The sequence below is a fragment of the Acomys russatus genome, chromosome 17 (genome assembly GCF_903995435.1).
Source record: "Acomys russatus chromosome 17, mAcoRus1.1, whole genome shotgun sequence".
Classification (NCBI taxonomy): Eukaryota; Metazoa; Chordata; class Mammalia; order Rodentia; family Muridae; genus Acomys; species Acomys russatus.
In genome coordinates, this window is record NC_067153.1 from 61,134,192 (window position 1) to 61,152,372 (window position 18,181).

The 18,181-nt window shown below is 46.8% G+C and overlaps 1 protein-coding gene across 1 annotated transcript in view; it reads left to right on the top strand.

The window, feature by feature from the left end:
- Positions 1-18,181, top strand: part of Spats2 (spermatogenesis associated serine rich 2) — a 71,706-nt gene that overhangs the window by 52,288 nt on the left and 1,237 nt on the right. Inside the window, 4 exon segments of the mRNA XM_051160326.1 lie at positions 8,020-8,078; positions 11,949-12,058; positions 15,456-15,558; positions 17,966-18,180. Coding sequence (XP_051016283.1) covers positions 8,020-8,078; positions 11,949-12,058; positions 15,456-15,558; positions 17,966-18,180 — 487 coding nt within the window.

Below are 18,181 nucleotides of genomic sequence, written 5' to 3' on the forward strand. Positions count from 1 at the left end.
TTCTTAAGAACAACACATAGATTCTTCGGGTCAAATGCTGACTCAACTGCTGCCCCTACTCTAGCTCAGCTTCGCCCTTTTGCAGGCTTCCCGAGTCTTTGAGTCTTTTTTAAATGCAGTGTTCTATCTCTACTGTAGTTGCTCTTCGCCACTTTGTGGTTCCTTCTTTCCCCACCCTTTATAGCACACACCCCCCCCAAAAAGATGGAGTGGGCTTGAGTCTAATTTCTTTCTTCTTGTTTCCTCTTTGAGCACGACTAACAAACCACAGCCAACCCTCCTCCCCCCCCCCCCCCCCCCGACCACTAACCACCAACCCTGCCTATTGAGGCTCTCCCGTTTATATGCTCTGAAAATACCAAATGTCATGTATCACAGAAACTATCTGCAGCTGGAAAAATCACGCCGCTGCTAAAGCAGGAGGCAAGCCGTAGTCAGCCACTGTGAACACTCCAAAGCAGCCTTGTACCCCCACACCTGGGATTAAATCAAAACATATTCTTATTATATTTCTGTGGTTTTAAAAAAAGATTTATTTATTATGTATGTAGTATGCATCAGATCTCATTATAGATGGTTGTGAGTCACCATGTGGTTGCTGGGAATTGAACTCAGAACCTCTGGAAGAGCAGCCAGTGCTTTTAATCACTGAACCATCTCTCCAGCCCCATTTCTGTGTTGTTGTTGTTGTTGTTGTTGTTTTTTTTTTTTTTTTTTTTTTAAAGAAACCAAAAATTCAAAATTGTCACAACACTATTTCTACCAACAGAAATTCCACCCTCACCTCCAGTTCTTGATTCATTCCTACCAAGAATACTTAATAATTAGCCCCACCCTATTGTTTTAAAATTACATGTATTATCAGTATTATTTGTATTATCAGTAGGCCCGGCTAGCGATCAATTAAGACACAGACACCTGCTGTATTTTAAAATAGCCTTAGTTAACCTGGGGCAGGGCAGACATCAATCTGTTAAACCACTTTCCATAGTAGGCCTCGGGCACGGGGTCCCTGTCTCAGTCCCATGCCATCTACTTCTAATAACTTCTGTCAAGCTACCTCCCATCCATAATCCCATAGACTATTGAGGACTTGTTTACTCTGTCTCAGCAAAGTCTGACCATTAACTTTGTCTGTATCTAACCTTGTCCATTTTAGGCAGAATTTTGTTTTTGGGAGAAACGACGTTTTTGTCCAGTGGCTGTTTTGTCACACTTAAAGTCATGTCCACAAGGATTTTTTTTAATGTTCACCATCTTTTTTATAGAGGCTGGATGTTGTCAGGAGTCAACCTGTCTTACTGTCCAAGAGTCTTTAAAATAATAAAAATATTTTAAGATGTCATATTTTGTAGGTCTCTTAAGGTTTTTGAAGACCTTATTTATTTTATCATATTTATCTATAGAATCATTCCTTGTGTGTTAAACCTTGTGTGTATATTCTTATACTTGACTGTGATTTAATTAACAATCGACTTATATTACTTAATTATCCTACTGCCTCCTCTGTGACACACTGCCTCCTCTGTGACACACTGCCTCCTCTGTGACACACTGCCTCCTCTGTGACACACTGCCTCCTCTGTGACACACTGCCTCCTCTGTGACACACTACCTCCTCTGTGACACACTGCCTCCTCTGTGACACACTGGCTCCTCTGTGACACACTGCCTCCTCTGTGACACACTGCCTCCTCTGTGACACACTGGCTCCTCTGTGACACACTGCCTCCTCTGTGACACACTGCCTCCTCTGTGACACACTGCCTCCTCTGTGACACACTGCCTCCTCTGTGACACACTGCCTCCTCTGTGACACACTGCCTCCTCTGTGACACACTGCCTCCTCTGTGACACACTGCCTCCTCTGTGACACACTGCCTCTCTGACACACTGCCTCCTCTGTGACACACTGCCTCCTCTGTGACACATGCCTCCTCTGTGACACACTGGCTCCTCTGTGACACACTGCCTCCTCTGTGACACACTGGCTCCTCGTGACACACTGGCTCTTCTGATACACACTGCCTCTCTGTGACACACTGCCTCCCTCTGTGACACACTGCCTCCTCTGTGACACACTGCCTCCTCTGTGACACATTGCCCTCCTCTGTGACACACTGCCTCCTCTGATACACACTGCCTCCTCTGTGACACACTGCCTCCTCTGTGACACACTGCCCTCCTCTGTGACACACTGGCTCCTCTGTGACACACTGCCTCCTCTGTGACAACCACTTGCCTCCTCTGTGACACACTGCCTCCTCTGTGACACACTGCCTCCTCTGTGACACACTGCTCCTCTGATACACACGCCTCCTCTGTGACACCACTGCCTCCTCTGTGACACACTGCCTCCTCTGTGACACACTGCCTCCTCTGTGACACACTGGCTTCTCTGTGACACACTGCCTCCTCTGTGACACACTGCCTCCTCTGTGACACACTGGCTTCTCTGTGACACAGCCTTTCAGCTGAGGGAGGAATAACATATGTGACGTGTGTCAAATGTGTCTAGCCTTGCAAAGCTTTGATACTGGAGATAAGTCATCAAGAAGGTCTGAGAAGAAAGAAGGTGACTGGGCCAGAGTGCACAGGTTCACAGCTTGCACCTGCATCTGGTGATGTCATCTCACACAACCTATAGACTGAAGACTCAGTCCTTTTTTACTGTGATAAGAGACAACTACTTAGTGGGAAAGAACCCACGGTTAGTAAATAAGGTAATAACTTAGCCACGCTTAGGAAGACAAATGTGCTGTTACTTTTTGTTGGCTTGATCCCTGGCTACAGGGGAGCTGCCTCTGTCTGTAAGGCATTTTCTTGATTGCCAGTTTGAGATGGGGTTGCCTGGCCCACTGGGCTGAACCCCTCCTGCCAGGGGGTTGAACTGAAGCTAACAAAACGAATAAACTTCCTTCCCCACCTTGTTTGGGGCAGTGTTTTATTACAGCAACAGAGTGGAGACTAAGACAGTATTCTTCATAGTCATTTTCATAGATGGTTAGAGGCCTTTTTAATGTTGGCTTTTCATAAAACTAAAACTTTATTTTTATTAAAAAAGGAAGCTTGGCTGACACCCTGAATAGCAGCCTTCTGCCACACCACAGCTTGCAGGACGTGTGGACTCTGCGTCCTGCTTCCTCAGTAGCTATAAACTTCAGCCAAACAACTATTCTCGAAATGTACATTTTATTGATTAACAAGAAAAGCAAGCCAGGGTCTAGAGATGGTGACTCAGATTTCAGTCCTTTCAGGGCCAGGTCAGGTTTCCCTGGCCCTTATGTGAGCGTCATCACCACCAGACACCTCCACGCTGCCCTGACAGCGATGCAATCCTTCCGTCACAAATCTTCTAGAATCCTTTGCTTCTCCTTGATACTAAACAAATTGGAACATGACTTTCTAATCGGCATTAGTTCCAAGCTGTGTGGTTCTGAATGAAGTTAGCTCACCTGTCAATTATGTCTTGAAGTAACGACTACAAAGTACGGGAAGAGGCCAGCCTTTTCAGTCAGCCTGAGAGGATAGACCAGCAGGAGAGGGCGGCAATCTCTTTCTCAAGTTCAATTGACCTGGTTGTTAAGCCTGCTAATCAATACTAAACACACAGTGCCCAGGGAGGAAGCCATTTCATTTGTCACTTACTAAAGGAGGTTCCTCCTGGCTGGCCTCCCAAGTCCACAGGAACTCACATGTCTCTCACAGAAGTGTGTTTCCTGGCTTAGGCTCCTGTGGCTGGGTCAGCAGTGATCTGTGTGGTCAGGGAGAGCTGGGACCTAAAGCAAAGTGGTGGTAAGCCACACCCACCTCTGCTTTCCCAAGTCAGGCAGTAGCATGGTAAGAGCCGATACAGCAGCAGGGCACTGCATCCTTGCAGGTGTCCAGAGCAGGGTACATTGGCTCCTCAGTACACGGACCAAAAGTAGAGCAGAAAGGGTTTGGGGAACTGGCTGGACTTAGCTACACACGGAGTCAGACGACGGCAGCAAGCGGGGAAAGTGGCACTAATGCCCATAAGAAAGAAGAAATCCGAGTTTGGAGACCATGAGTGACTTGACAGGAGCACAGATGTACATTGAGAAAGAGGACACACCATGACATGACGTTCTAGCTACAGAACTGAAAGGTGGAAACGGGCTCCATGGCAAGGTTAGACTAGGAGGTGAATTCCGTGTCTTAAACAGTCTTTCTTTGGACCTGGACGAGTGGCTTTAATTCCAGCACTTAGAAGGCTGAGGCATGAGGCCCACGGCCTAGATTACACAGAAGCCCTCTGTAAAACACCCCTCGCACAAACACACAAGCCCTTTTTGGTTATAAGAACAATCTTTTGTGTTATTTCATTTTCCTTACTTTGCTCTTTTTTCCATCCCAGAGACAAGGAGGAGTGAAGGGACAAGTTCATTCTCCCTGCTCAGCTCCCTCCGCCTGCTGAGGCGCACAGTCAGTCATGACCTCATGGTCCACGGACAGCTGTGGGAACACGCAGGGTTCCTTTCTCAGTGTCAGTGCAGCTAGTTCTCACAGATGAGCAGAGCGGACCGTCCTGAGTCCCTCAGTCAGCCTGAAGGCCTGTCCTCTAACGATGTCACATTTGTTTATTTGTGTGGGTGGGGGAGCTGCGTGCCATGGTACACTTGCGAGTCAGGGGACAACTTTACGAAGATAAGACCATTTTCTGCTTCCACCGTGTGAGTGCTGGGGATCAGACTTGGGCAGTCAGGCCTGAAGGCAAGCGCCTGTTGAGCCATCCTGCCAGCCCATTGTCTTTTCCTGACAGTTTTGAAAACTTGGCCCATGTAGTTTTTTTTAATCCCTTAAAAATACAATTCCCAATGCCGGGCTTGGTGGCTCACGCCTTTCATCCCAGCTCCTGGGAGGCAGAGGCAGGTGGATCTCTCTGAGCTTGAAGCCAGCCTGGTATATAAAGAGAGTCCAGACCAGCCAAGGCTGCACAGAGAAATCCTGTCTCAGAAAAAAACAATTCCCAGAAAAGGTTTAAACACACAACACTTTATTACCTAATTAAATAGCTCTAATGTGCCAGCATAAATTTCTCCCCAAGAAGGATTCAATGATCAAACACACTTGAGGGTAAAAAGAACATAGTATAGGTCCCCTTTAGTTTATAATGCAGATGAGAATTGAGAAAGCTCTGAGGTTCAGTGCTAAGCTTGCTTATTTATTTTACTTATTTATTGTTTTGTTTTGTTTTGTTTCAAGACAAGATTTCTCTGTGTAGCTTTGACTGGACTGGCTTTGTAGACTAGGCTGGCCCTGAATTCACAGTGCTCCACCTGCCTCTGCCTGCCCAAGTGTTGGTCTTACAGGCATGCACCACCATGCCTGGCTTCTCTTTTTTTTAAAACTACATTGCCCATAAATTACATTTTTTAAAATAGAAATAGAAGTCATAATTTTTCTGCCTTAACAGATAAATAATTTTTAATTTTTATAAGCCAAAAGTCATAATACTTTCTTACTCTATAGTTTTTGATTTCCTGTGTCTTAACACGGATCTCTGTTTGCTTTATTCTGCAGTCTCTGCCTTACTGGTTTACACAGTCCCCTCTGTTTCTGGAGCCTCAGATGTGGGTGTCAGTGTTCTATAAGGAAGTTGCACAAAAACAAATGGTGGTTTCAAGTGAAAATCCAGTCACTCGCTTACTTTTTGTGTGCTTAACACCCCAGCCATTTTCCGTAACTACAAACCTAGCCACAGACTTGTTGGTAGCACAGATCACTACTGGTTCCTTTTTCCTTGGCAGATTATAAAATACCACTGTTCAGTCATGTGGTCGTGCTGTGTAGCCCAGGCTGGCCTCAAGCTCATGGTCCGCCTCAGATCTGGATACTATGATTCAGGTGTGGACAGCTTTGGCTAGTTTTGAATCCAAAGAAGGAAAGCTCAAGCTTCTCTCTCTCTCCCTCTCTCTCTCTCTGTCAAGAGTATTTATTTAGTATACAGTGTTTTGTCTGCATGTACACCTACATGCCAGAAGAGGGCACCAGGTCTCAGATGGTTGTGAGCCACCATGTGGTTGCTGGGAATTGAACTCATGACCTCTGGAAGAGCAATCCGTGCTCTTTAACTGCTGAGCCATCTCTCCAGCCCCCGCCCCCCAACTTCTTAAAAGCTGTTTTAGAGAATTGAAGTATGGAATCAGCTGACCGCAGTAGCATGTGCTTGTACACCCTGAAGTCAGGAGGCTGAGACAGAGGGGTTGCTGTGAATAAGTGAAGCAAAACTATCTGCAAAAATAAAACCAGAGTGGAAAGATGGCTTAGTGGTTAAAGGTGCTTCCTGTTCTTTAGAGGCCCAGCTCTGAGCTGGCTCCTGGACAAATGCACTCCAGTGAGGTCCATGCTAGGGCTGCGGAGGTTTGAGAAACATAGAGAACGTTTATTCTTCGCTAATAAAAACTGCTGGGGGCTAGAAAGATGGCTCAGCAGCCCAGAGCACTGTCCTGCCCCAGGGATCCAGGGTCAGTCGGAAGCACCTGTACAGAGGCTCCAGCTCTCTGCAACTCCAGTCCCAGGGAATCGTGAGGCCTCTTGTGGCCTCCAGCGGTGTCAGGCCCTCAAGTGGGCCACAGACATGCATGCCGGCAAAACACCCGTGCACTCAGCTGCTGTCAGGCGCGGTGGCGTATGCCTTTGACCCTGGAGGAGGGGAGGGAGGGGGCTATGATTGGCATGTAGAATGAATAATAATAATAATAAAGACTGTAGTGCCGTTGAACTTGGTGTGATGATAATAATAATAATAATAAAGACTGTAGTGCCGTTGAACTTGGTGTGATGATGATAATAATAATAATAATAATAATAATAATAATAATAATAATAATAATAATAATAATAAAGACTGTAGTGCCGTTGAACTTGGTGCAATACTTTTCACATTCTGGGTACATAGATCTTAACCTTGAACAACTTTCCTATGCCCTCACAGAGATATTGCCTGGTAAAATTAAAAGCAAGACCATCAAATTATATACACCAAGCTCAGCAGGGTGGTGCATACCTTAATCCCAGCATTCAAAAGGCAGAGGCAGGTGGATCTCTGTGAGTTGAAGGCTGACCTGGTCTACAGAGTGTGTTCTAGGACAGCTAGGATACACAGTGAGACCATATCCTTTATTAAGAAGATAACCCAAAATATAAAAATTGTGAAAAAAAATTGTTCCAGAAGTACTGGAGTTGGCATAACTGAGGAATTTTTTTGTGGTTTGCTACTGCCACCTGCTGGTTCTAAACTCAGATCTCGAGTAGCTTGCTGTGGTGTTACAGGGAATGAAAGGGAGTGGGAGCCATTTACTTTATTGACAATCTTAAAAATATTCTTTGTTGAGAATACAATACCATTCATGTGGTCCGTACTTCCCCCCCCCCCCCCTTGGGGTTGTTTTCTGTTGTTTTTGTTTTGTTTTGTTTTTTTGAGACAGGATTTTGCTGTGTAGTCTTGTCTGTCCTGGACCCACTTTGTAGCCCAGGTTGCCTTGAACTCAGAGACCCACCTGCCTCTGCTTCCCTGAGTCCTGGGATTACAGGTGTGTGCCACTGTGCCCAGCTCATGCATTATTTCTGTTTATTTGTTTGTTTGTCTTTTTTTGTTTTTCCAGACAGGGTTTTTCAGTGTCATAGCCCTGGCTGTCCTGGACTCACTTTGTAGACCAAGCTAGCCTTGAACTCACAATGATCCACCTGCCTCTGCCTCCCGAGTATAACACATTGTTTCTTGGCAGTATGCTTTTAGTGAACAAGTTGTTATTTCTCCATTATTAATTATATGCTATTTTGGTGTTTGAGGGTTTTTTGGGTTTTTAAGACAGGGTTTCTCTGTGTAGCCTTGGCTGTCTTGGGACTCACTCTGTAGACCAGGCTGGCCTCGAACTCACAGCGATCCGCCTGCCTCTGCCTCCTGAGTGCTGAGATTAAAGGCGTGCATCATCAACTACGACTGGTGTTTGAGTTTTTCATCTAACTCTTTTCTCTTTGTCATTTTCCCCCTAGTTTAATGGATCGAGAAGTGGCATTGCTTGCTGAGATGGACAAAGTGAAGGCTGAAGCAAGTAAGATGATTGATGTTTCATTAAAACTGTGATGGAGCCTGGGTTGTGGTGGCACACGCCTTTAATCTTAGTGCTTGGAAGGCAGATTCAGGCCAGTTTGTGAGTTTGGGGCTAGCCTGGTCTACATAGTAACTTAAAAACTATCATCAGTACAAATTATATTAAACACTCAGTAAAACAAAAAATGAGTTAGTAAGCTAAGCTTAGTGTGGAAGTCTACAGTAATAGCTAATGGACTAAGCTGTCGGTGAGACAAAACATGAGTTTATAGCCGTCGTTTTGAGCAGTTGTGCTGTACTGACATAATTCTTCATGAGAGTCTCTTAAATATTTCCCCAAACAGCCGGGCATGGTGGCGCACGCCTTTAATCCCAGCACTAGGGTGGCAGGGGCTGGTAGATCGATGTGAATTCAAGGCCAGCCTGGTCTACAAAGTGAGTCCAGGACAGCCAAGGCTACACAGAGAGACCCTGTCTCAGGGGGAAAAAATATTTCCCCAAACTTAGTGTCCTGGGTGTAGAATTGACTCTACAAGAAATTAGAGCCACAGCGCGGCAGTATTAGCATGATCAGACAAGACCCCTACGGCCCTACAGCTGTGTGCGCCTGTCACTTCCTGTGTGAATTTGTTTTCACACTTCTGGATGGTCCTTATTAGTGTCTTTAATCAGGGAGTAAGGGGAAGATGGCGAGCTGAGGACTCAGGAGGCCTTGAGCACATACTGAATAGATTGTAGAGGAACAAAGTCCTGTGTGGCAACTGATGTGGCTTCGGGGAAGAACCAGACCCTGAGTGTGGTGTTGAGCGCAGACGTGCAGCACAGGTGTGGAGGTCAAGGGAAAGCTTTAAGGCATTGGTTCTTTCCTTAAAGCTGTCGGGATGGAACTCAGGTGTCAGGTTTGCATGGCAGGTGCTTTACCCTCCGAGCCACCTCACTGGTGCAGTGGCAGGTCGAATGCTCTACTTATGTAGGAAGGTATTTCCTTTACCCTCAAACTAGTAAGAATAGAGATGCTACGACCTTGGGTTGAGGTGGTGACTCACAAACCATTGTGTCTGCGGCCGCAGCTCTAGGAAAAAACACCTGAAAACACCAAGCTGGGAAATGTTGGAATACAACCGAGATTCTGTCCCTGTTTGTCAGAAATAGATCGCATTAAATAGTATGGTTTGACATCTCTACATTTCATACCTATAGCTCATTTTTGTCCTTTGATTCTTTTTTAAGATAAAGGTCGAAATAAACTAAAACAAGTGAAAAGACATAGTCTTTACTTTTGAGGAAAAGATGTGTTTTAAAAATATATCTGTCAGCCAGGTGTGGTAGCACACGCCTTTAATCCCAGCACTCAGGAGGCAGAAGCAGATGGATCTCTGTGAGGCCAGCCTGGTCTACAAAGAGAGTCCAGGGCAGCTAGGCCTCTGTGTAACAGAGAAGCCTGGTCTCTGGGGGTGAAGGAGGTGGGATATGTGTGTGTGTGTGTGTGTCTGTTAGGGGTGGAGCAATGCGTTAGCAGTTAGAACACTGGCTGCTTCTGTGCAGGACCTGCGCTCCATTCCCAGTACCCACACTACAGCTAAAAATGCCTGTAACTCCAAGTCCAAGTGATCTGATGCCCTTCCCTGACCTCCCTGGGCACCAGGCATTCCTGTGGCCTCCACGTGTGCACTGCACCTGGCTTTCCAGGTATCCTGTGGCCTCCACGTGTGCACTGCACCTGGCTTTCTTAGGTTTCAGGTTTTGGCTCAGCACTTACTGGCTCAGCTGTTCTGTATGTGTGTCAGTTAGGTATTGAGCTTGACTATATACAATAGGGTGGCCTAAGTAAAGACATAACTAACCATAGTCAGCAGGGTCCAGCCTCTCCTTTCTCCTCTCACTTAGCTACCCTTAAAGTGTGCTCTGGTCAGAAGTTCACCCCTAAGGATTCAGGAAGGGAGGTGCAAGCATTCATGACTCTTTGGACTGCTTTACACTCGCTCTTCCCCATGTGCTTCTCCCTGGGAACTGGCTTATGTCCATGCTGAATGCTGAACCTAGCACACCATCATTTCATCTGGAGCAAGGTCAGAATTAGGTTTATACTAAAGAACATTGATACTCAACATTTTTATTTTGTCTGATACATTTTGGTATGGTTTAATTTGGTTTGATTTCTCAAGACAGGGTCTGGCTGTATAGCGGAGGCCAGCCTAGAACTCGGTACACAGGCCAGACCTGCCTCAACTGCCCAATGCTCAGACTATCGGCATGAGTCATCACACCTGGCTGAACATTGGGCTTCTGGCAGGAAAAAGAAGGGCCATGTTCCCTGGATAACAGACTCTGTCACAGCCCTCCGCTCTAGCTGCCTACTGACTCTCTTTTAAAATCAACACACCCCATTGGGGCTGGGGAGATGGCTCAGCGGTTAAGAGCATTGGCTGTTCTTACAGAGGACCTGGCTCCAATTCTCAGGAACCACAACTGTCTGTTAATTCCAGTCCCAGGTAATCCAGTGCCCGCTTCTGGCCTCTGAGAGCATGCTCATGGTGCACAGACATTCATGCAGGCAAAGCACCCATGTGTTTATGTGTATAAAATAAAGTAAAAAGCTAAAGGCTAGTTATTAAATACATGGAATAGTACAGTTTCTTGTCCGTGGCAATACCTTGAGAGCCTAATGTTTGAGAGGCTACATCCTCTGAGTGACTGAAGCCTTCCTCAGGCCCAGATCCTCCAGCTGTGGCCTGAGGCCGTAAGCCAAGGGAGCATGTCCCCTCTCCTAGGTCACATCCATAGAAAAAGAAGATGACAACTATAGTGAGAGTTCTTCCTTAGAAGAGCAGTAACTGCCGGGCGTAGTGGTGCTGGGGGGCGGGGCAGAGGCAAGGAAGCGGGGAGAGAGAGGGGAGAGGAATCAGTGCTCAGACCTTGCAGGACAGAGCTGTGTATACTTGCAGCGTGTGCAAGGCTGGGCCAGAGGATCACTATGCCATCCTGGTGAGTTCGGACAAGCTTGGGCTACAGACTGAGATGCTGCCTCAAAACAACCTGGTGAGGTCTCTTGGGTCATGGACATGACAGCCCCTAGCCCTTGCTGCTGCCCGCTGTCCGTGGGAGGATTTTCCCCTGTTATTTACCACAGCCATAGGAACAAGAAGAGTGTAAGGGCTTGACTCTCCGTCATTAGCAGATGTGCCAGACAGTGGGGCCTATGTGTGGAGTAGATGGCTGAGTAAGGCTGTGGCGGCAGAGTAACAGTGGCTAAGGGAAAAGCAAGTGTGTATCTTATAGACGCCGTTGAGGGAGGGAGAGGTCTGTGCTGTACATAAATAGACAGCCATCGGACCATGCATGAGAAGCTCTGGGTTCTCAGAGCAGAGGACAGGGAGGGAATGGGTACTGTACTTTTCATTTTGTACCTGTTTGTTCTAGATGAAATTTGTGTCAAATGTTATACATATTCCTGTCCTAATTCATATTTTTTTGAGAAAAAAAAATGGGGGTAGGAAAAGGAAAGAGATAGGAAAAGGAAAGAGAAATGGCAAGTAATGACTTCCTAAGTCTTTGTGATTCATAAATGTTTGTCTTTTTTTTTAAAGATTTATTTATTTATTATGGATACAGATCTTGTTATAGATGGTTGTGAGCCAACATGTGGTTGGTGGGAATTGAACTCATGACCTTTGGAAGAGCAGTCAGTGCTCTTAACCTCTGAGCCATCTCTACAGCCCCCAAATGTTTGTCTTTTAACAGCCTTCAAGCCCCCTAGGCTAAAGCTCGGCCTTCGGTGGCTTCACCTTCTGGATGACTGTCAAGGCATGTGCTCTTGTTCTGTGTCCTGTGTAACTGTGGCACCAGCTTCATGCTCTGTTTTCTTCCACAGTGGAAATCTTGCTCAGCCGTCAGAAGAAAGCAGAGCTTCTGAAGAGGATGACGGATGTGGCCGTACGGATGTCCGAGGGGCAGCTGCTTGAACTCAGGGCTGACATCAAGGTGAAACTTGCTTCTGCTTTCTCCTTCCATTGACTCGGGACTGGCACCCACAGCACACCTCCAGGGGTCATGGCTGCGCGCGCAACATACTAAGCCCATGAGCTTGGCCCCTTTCCAGGCTTTCTTAAGTGGTTCTGCATCTATCCAGTCATCCAGGTAGAAAACAATTTCAGGCAACTTGTCCATTCCTCCAGTTAAATCTGTCAGGAGCCGCTGCACACCCTTGGACCCGCTGCTGAGTCTCCCATCAGTCTTGCTCTTCATTTCCACTTGACCATAGAGCTCAGGCTCCTTCTGTATTCGAGTCTGTCCTTGTCCGAGCCTTCCCACTCACCCCCATGTCTGCTGTCATACTTAAGGAGCCTGCTTCAAATCCTCCTGAACTTACAGGATAAACACTGTTTCCTTTACAGACTGCTGCGCTCTGCGTGCACTGCCTCTGCTGCCACCCTCATGTCACACCAGGCTCCTTTCGTCTTCTTACTTAGTCATACTAACAGTGCCATGTGCACAGATACTTCCTGTGCCCTCCTGTTGGGAGGACATGGCACCCCTCTGCTCCCCTGAACCAGACATCACTGTTGGCTCCCTGTCACACCCCTGTACTGGGCTGCGATAGCACAGTCATAGTTTATGTGGCCCATCTGTCTTGCCAACCAGACTGTGAACGTGACAACGCCAGCTACTGCCAGGCACAGTGCGTAGAACACAACAGGTTTTAGGAGTTTGCTCAACTCTGGTTTTACAGAGAAATGTTAACAACTTTAGATCATTATTGTATTTATTCTCCTCACGTGCATTCCTGGAGTTTGTCACTCAGACCTTTATTGTGCCTTCTGAGTTCGAGGGTCACAAACATGAGCACCATGCTTGGCCTAATGCCTTTAAAACTATTGTATAAATAATAATGTTTTGGGGCCTAGAGGTCTCAGGTATTGATAGCACTGATTGCTTTTCCAGAAGACCCAGGTTCAGTTTCCAGTACCTGCTTGGTGGCTCACAGCCATCTGTAAATACAGTCCTGAGACCCTGATGCGCTCTTCTGGCCTGACATGGCACACACAGCCATGCAGGCACAGCATTTCATCCACATAAGATCAACATAAACAAACCCTGAGTGAGTGAGAAACAGAACAGGAGTAGTGCTTTGGGGGCTAGAGATGGCGCTGAGACTGAGCACTGGCTGCTGTGTAAAGGACCCAGGTTCAACTCCTAGCACTCCCTGGGGCTTGCAGTGGTCTGTGGCTCTGGTTCCAGGAGCTCCGACACTCTCTCTGGCCTCACATACATGCAGTATGCATGTATATTTGCAAGCAAATACTCCTTGCACATAAAGGAAAAGTAAATAGTTTTTAAACATCGTAGGACTGGAGAGATGGCTCAGTGGTTAAGAGCCCCGGCTGCTCTTCCAGAGGTCCTGAGTTCAATTCCAGCGCCCACATGGCAGCTCACAGCTCTCTGTAACTCTGGTTCTATGGTTTCTGACACCTTCACACAGACATATATGCAGGTAAAACACCAATGAACATAAAATAAAAATAAATTATTTTTAAAAATATTTCTGAGCCCAAGCGTGTGGCCCCAGGAGAAGCTGGATTCTGTGTGGACACTCCACATGAGTGTGCTCTTAGTCACTGTGTATAAACAGAGAGCTTTCTGAGCAAGGATGGCCTTTTTTTAAAAAAAAATAATTTACTTTTACTTTATGTGCATTATTGTGAAGGTGTCAGATCCATTGGAACTGGAGTTACAGACGGTTGTGAGCTGCCATGTGGATGCTGGAAATTGAACCCGGGTCCTTTGGAAGAGCAGCCAGTGCTCTTAACCACTGAGCTATCTCTCCAGCCCAAGTATAACCTTTCTATTCCTAAGCCTCTCACCTCCGTTCTTTCTAAACACATGCACTTTACTGCTGTATTTGAGAGGAAGGTTCCCTGTGGCGGCTGGCAGTGGCCTGTAGAAAGGACAGGCGCAGATGTAAGGTAATTTAGAACCTTTCAGGCGTTGTTGGATCCAGTGTTCTTACAAAGCTGCTAAGAGCCCCCTGTCCCTTCCTGCACTCCTCCCCCTGAGAACTGATCGGGGTAAAAGAGCTAAGAGATGGGGATTTTAAATCACTTTCTCGTAGTCACTGGTGGGACATTGCAGGATTGTGGAACGCCACCCTCACGTTGACGCCAGTCAGTCTCACTGCGCTATCCAGGAGAAACCAGAAATCCCTTTGTAATTTGATGAGAATTCTGGTTCCCATGGGTTTCATCTGTTCCTCTTCCTACGAGGCTGAAAGGTTTCTAGAAATATTCCCAGGGGCCGACTGAGGCTCTGTTTCTTTCCACATTTTTAATGCACTGAGGTGGGTGCTATGCAATTTAAGCATCTTATTTCCAGATCATTGTGCTTCTGTCATCTCTATTATGTCTTTGGCTCAACAAACCCTAGAATTTGTTTCAGAATTAATATGAGACAGATATTCTGTATCTGAAAGTGCCATTTCAGGAGGTTTGCATGCTTTCCTGAGCTGCAGTGTACTCAGGGTTTTTAGGATGTCAAATCTCAGGGGTAATTTCTCTCCTTTCCCGGTTGATATTTCTGGACGCATTCCAAGAATTCTGATGGAGGTGGAGTGTGTGTGTCGGGGGTTGATCAGGCCACCTAGACACTGTTTATTTACTGGATCCCCAAACGCTTCGTTCCTGACGGGTTCTCATCCCACAGCTTCCATAGTCTAGTTAGCTTCTGACCCAAGGGCTGGTTGCTTCTCAGCTCAGTCTGCCTTTAAAAGGATTAAATCACTCGCTTGCAGAGTTGCCTTTCCACACGAATGAGTTTCCATCTCAAGAAATTGCTCCTATTTCAAAGACTCTGAAATTCTATTTTTCAAGGAGACCACGTGGCTTTTCTAAGGAGGTTCCTACCAAAGGACCATGTGCCTCTGCAGAACCATGGTCACTCTGGCTGCCTCTGCCTCTGTGTGGAGAATCGCCCAGGGAGAGCATGATCCGTGGCTATAGACTCTTTTCCTTTCCTTCCTGTTTCTTTGGGTTATACCCATTGGGTGTTGGCCATTTGTAACATTTCATGAGACTGTCTGTCAAGCTCATCTTTGAGCTCTTGAGAAAATGACTGTATTTGTCTGATTTCTTAGTATTGGTAATGTGGTGCTCACTTAGCAAACTAAAGCAGTGAAAATGAGAAAATTGAAAATAATTCTGTCTCAGTTTGTGTGTGGTGTGTGTGTGTGAGAGCCCATGTGTGCATGATGCATGGGGGATGTGTGCAGGCGTATATGTGGGGGGGTAGGGGTGCAAGGACGTGTGTGTGCGAGTGTGTGTGCGTGTGTGTGTGTTTTCAGGTCTGTACAGTGTCTGTCTTACTGGAAGCTTCTCTCTTTCTCCAGCACTTTGTTAGTGAGCGTAAATACGATGAAGATCTTGGGAGAGTAGCGCGTTTCACCTGCGATGTGGAGATGCTGAAACAGAGTATTGATTCGTTTGGACAAGGTGAGAGGGTGGAGATCCGGGACGCCCTGGCCCTCACTCGCTAAGGAGCCCGTCATCTGATGGGGAAAGGCTGGTGTGCTTGCTGACAGGGATGCACAGGACCCTGGGCATACAGACGTTTTGAACGCTAAAGACTAGTGTTAGCCAGTCCTGAAGTGGGAAATGGTTTTTTTGTCCTTTTAGAGCTCAGACTGGCTACAGACTTGCTGAGTCTCCCAGGCCAGCCTTCAGCTCCCAGTTCTCTCGCCTCCATTGTTCAGGTTCAGGGAGTATAGACCTGTCCCCAACGTGCAGCAGAGCACTGTCGCTGTTCCCCACCAGTTGAGGGGTGTATGGTGCATCAGCGTGATGACAAGTGGGCCATCTGGAGTCAGACCGTGGGGAACCCTTGCCCCAGCACAACATCCTGGACCTCATTTTATTCCTTCCAGTGGAGAGAGTGACCCTGCCTCGGTAGGCACATAGTAGGCTCTTTAGTGATAGTATCACACATGGGAGAGAGCTGGGCCTGGAAGGACTTGCTGTTCTTCCACAGACCAGAGTTCAGTTCCCAGGACCCACGTTGGGCAGCTCTGAGCCACCCATCACTCCAGGCCTCTGTGAGCACTTGCACACACAAAGACACATACACAGGAACATAAATAAAAACAAACCTTTCTGGGGCTGGAGAGATGGCTCAGTGGTCAAGAGCACTCGTTGCTCTTATAAGAACCTGGGTTCTGTTCCACGAGCTTGCAGGCTCTTTTGACCTTGATGGCACCAATTGTGCACGTGGTTCACATACATATCCAGGCTGAACTGTAGAATGGAGAGTTATTCTTTCTATATTAATCAATCCAGTAACATATTACAGCAGTAGTTTCCTTTAACCAGCTTGTTCTCCAATGACTGACACAGAGAGACTATGATTTATTTTTAAGCTGTAAGCACTATGCTGGTCAGATTCTGAGCTATTCTACCAGCCAGCCTGGTCCTGGGGGCTGGAGAGATGGCTCAGTGGTCAAGAGCACTGTCTGCACTTACAGAGGTCCTGAGTTCAATTCCCGGCACCCTCATCGCGCCTCACAACCATCTATAATGTGATCTGATGCCCTCTTCTGGCTTGCAGGTGTACATGCAGGCAGAACACTCATATAATATAATAAAGAAATAAATCTTTTTAAAAGAAAGACCACCAGTTGGACCTTCCTCCAGCACTGAATACTTAGACACCACAAAATGAAACACTTTTTTTTTTTAAGTGGGAGGGGATGCAGGGCCTCTCTGAACTCCTTCCCCCATTCTTCCTCTCAGTATAAAGTCTGTGTTGAGAGTGGGGCTCTAAGGTGGTGGGTAGCACTAGCCTGGCCTGTGCTGGGGCCTTGAGTTTGCTCCCTTGGGTTGGCCCTAGAGCAGTGACTGTTAACCCCTCATAGTCCAGGCTTAGAGCTAAGAGGAGATCTGGGGAGAGCATTGATATCTGACAACATTTGAATTAAAAATATGTTTTAATTATATTGATATACTGAATTGGGTGCTGTTTTTGCAAAAAGAATTTTTTAAAGATACATGATTGTTATAAAAACAAGTTCTATTTATATTTAACTGATCTTGGTTATTTTTACCTTATATCATTCAGTTTATTTTTTAAAAAAAGGATTTAGCCGGGCAGTGGTGGCGCACACCTTTAATCCCAACACTTGGGAGGCAGAGGCAGGGGGATCTCTGTGAGCCAGGACTACACAGAGAAACCCTGTCTCCAACAACCAAAAAGAAAAAAAAAGGGGGGGGGGGATTTAGTGGAGATTTGATTGCTTACATCTTTCTTTTTTTCTTTGCAAAGTGTGTTCTTCAGGGTGTTCCTTGTGTTGGACACAGGACATGCCATCCATTGGTCTATCCTGCCGTTCCTAGGGCTTAGGTGGAGGGAATGCCAAGAGGCCATGGCTTTGATTTGAAGCTGTTTTCCTGTGGCTCGGAATTCCTTACCAAGCAGTGGGGTTCAGGAGGAGGCGCCTTCCTTTTCATCGGTAGCCATTTTCTTTCTTTTTTTTTTTTTTTTTCTTTTGATTTTTTCGAGACAGGGTTTCTCTGTGTAGCCTTGGCCATCCTGGACTCACTTTGTAGACCAGGCTGGCCTCGAACTCACAGCGATCCGCCTGCCTCTGCCTCCCGAGTGCTGGGATGAAAGGCATGTGCCACCACGCCCGGCTATCAGTAGCCATTTTCTAAGTTTCCATTATGACTGTTACATGGAGCGGTCTAAATGTATTGTTAGAAGGAGGTGTGGCGCGCCACCTCACACACATAGCAGTGACGATAGGAAGGTGTCAGGCTCATCCCGCCCAGCCTCAGGCAGCTCTTTTCCTGAACCTATCACTATGAAGTGCATCATGTGACCACAGGTATCCTCGTGTTTCTGTTTCAGTGTCCCATCCAAAGAACAGCTACTCCACCAGATCTCGGTGCAGCTCAGTGGTGTCTGCGTCCTTGGGTGGCCCAAGTGACGGTCCTGCTGCTTCCTCGTCCCCCAGTGCCTCTGTTCCCAGCCTTACAGGTGCTAACAAGAGAAGCTGTGCCCCAGGAGAGGCTTCTGCAGCCATGGCAAACTCCAGTGAGCCGCCCTGCCAGGCCCATCGGGAGG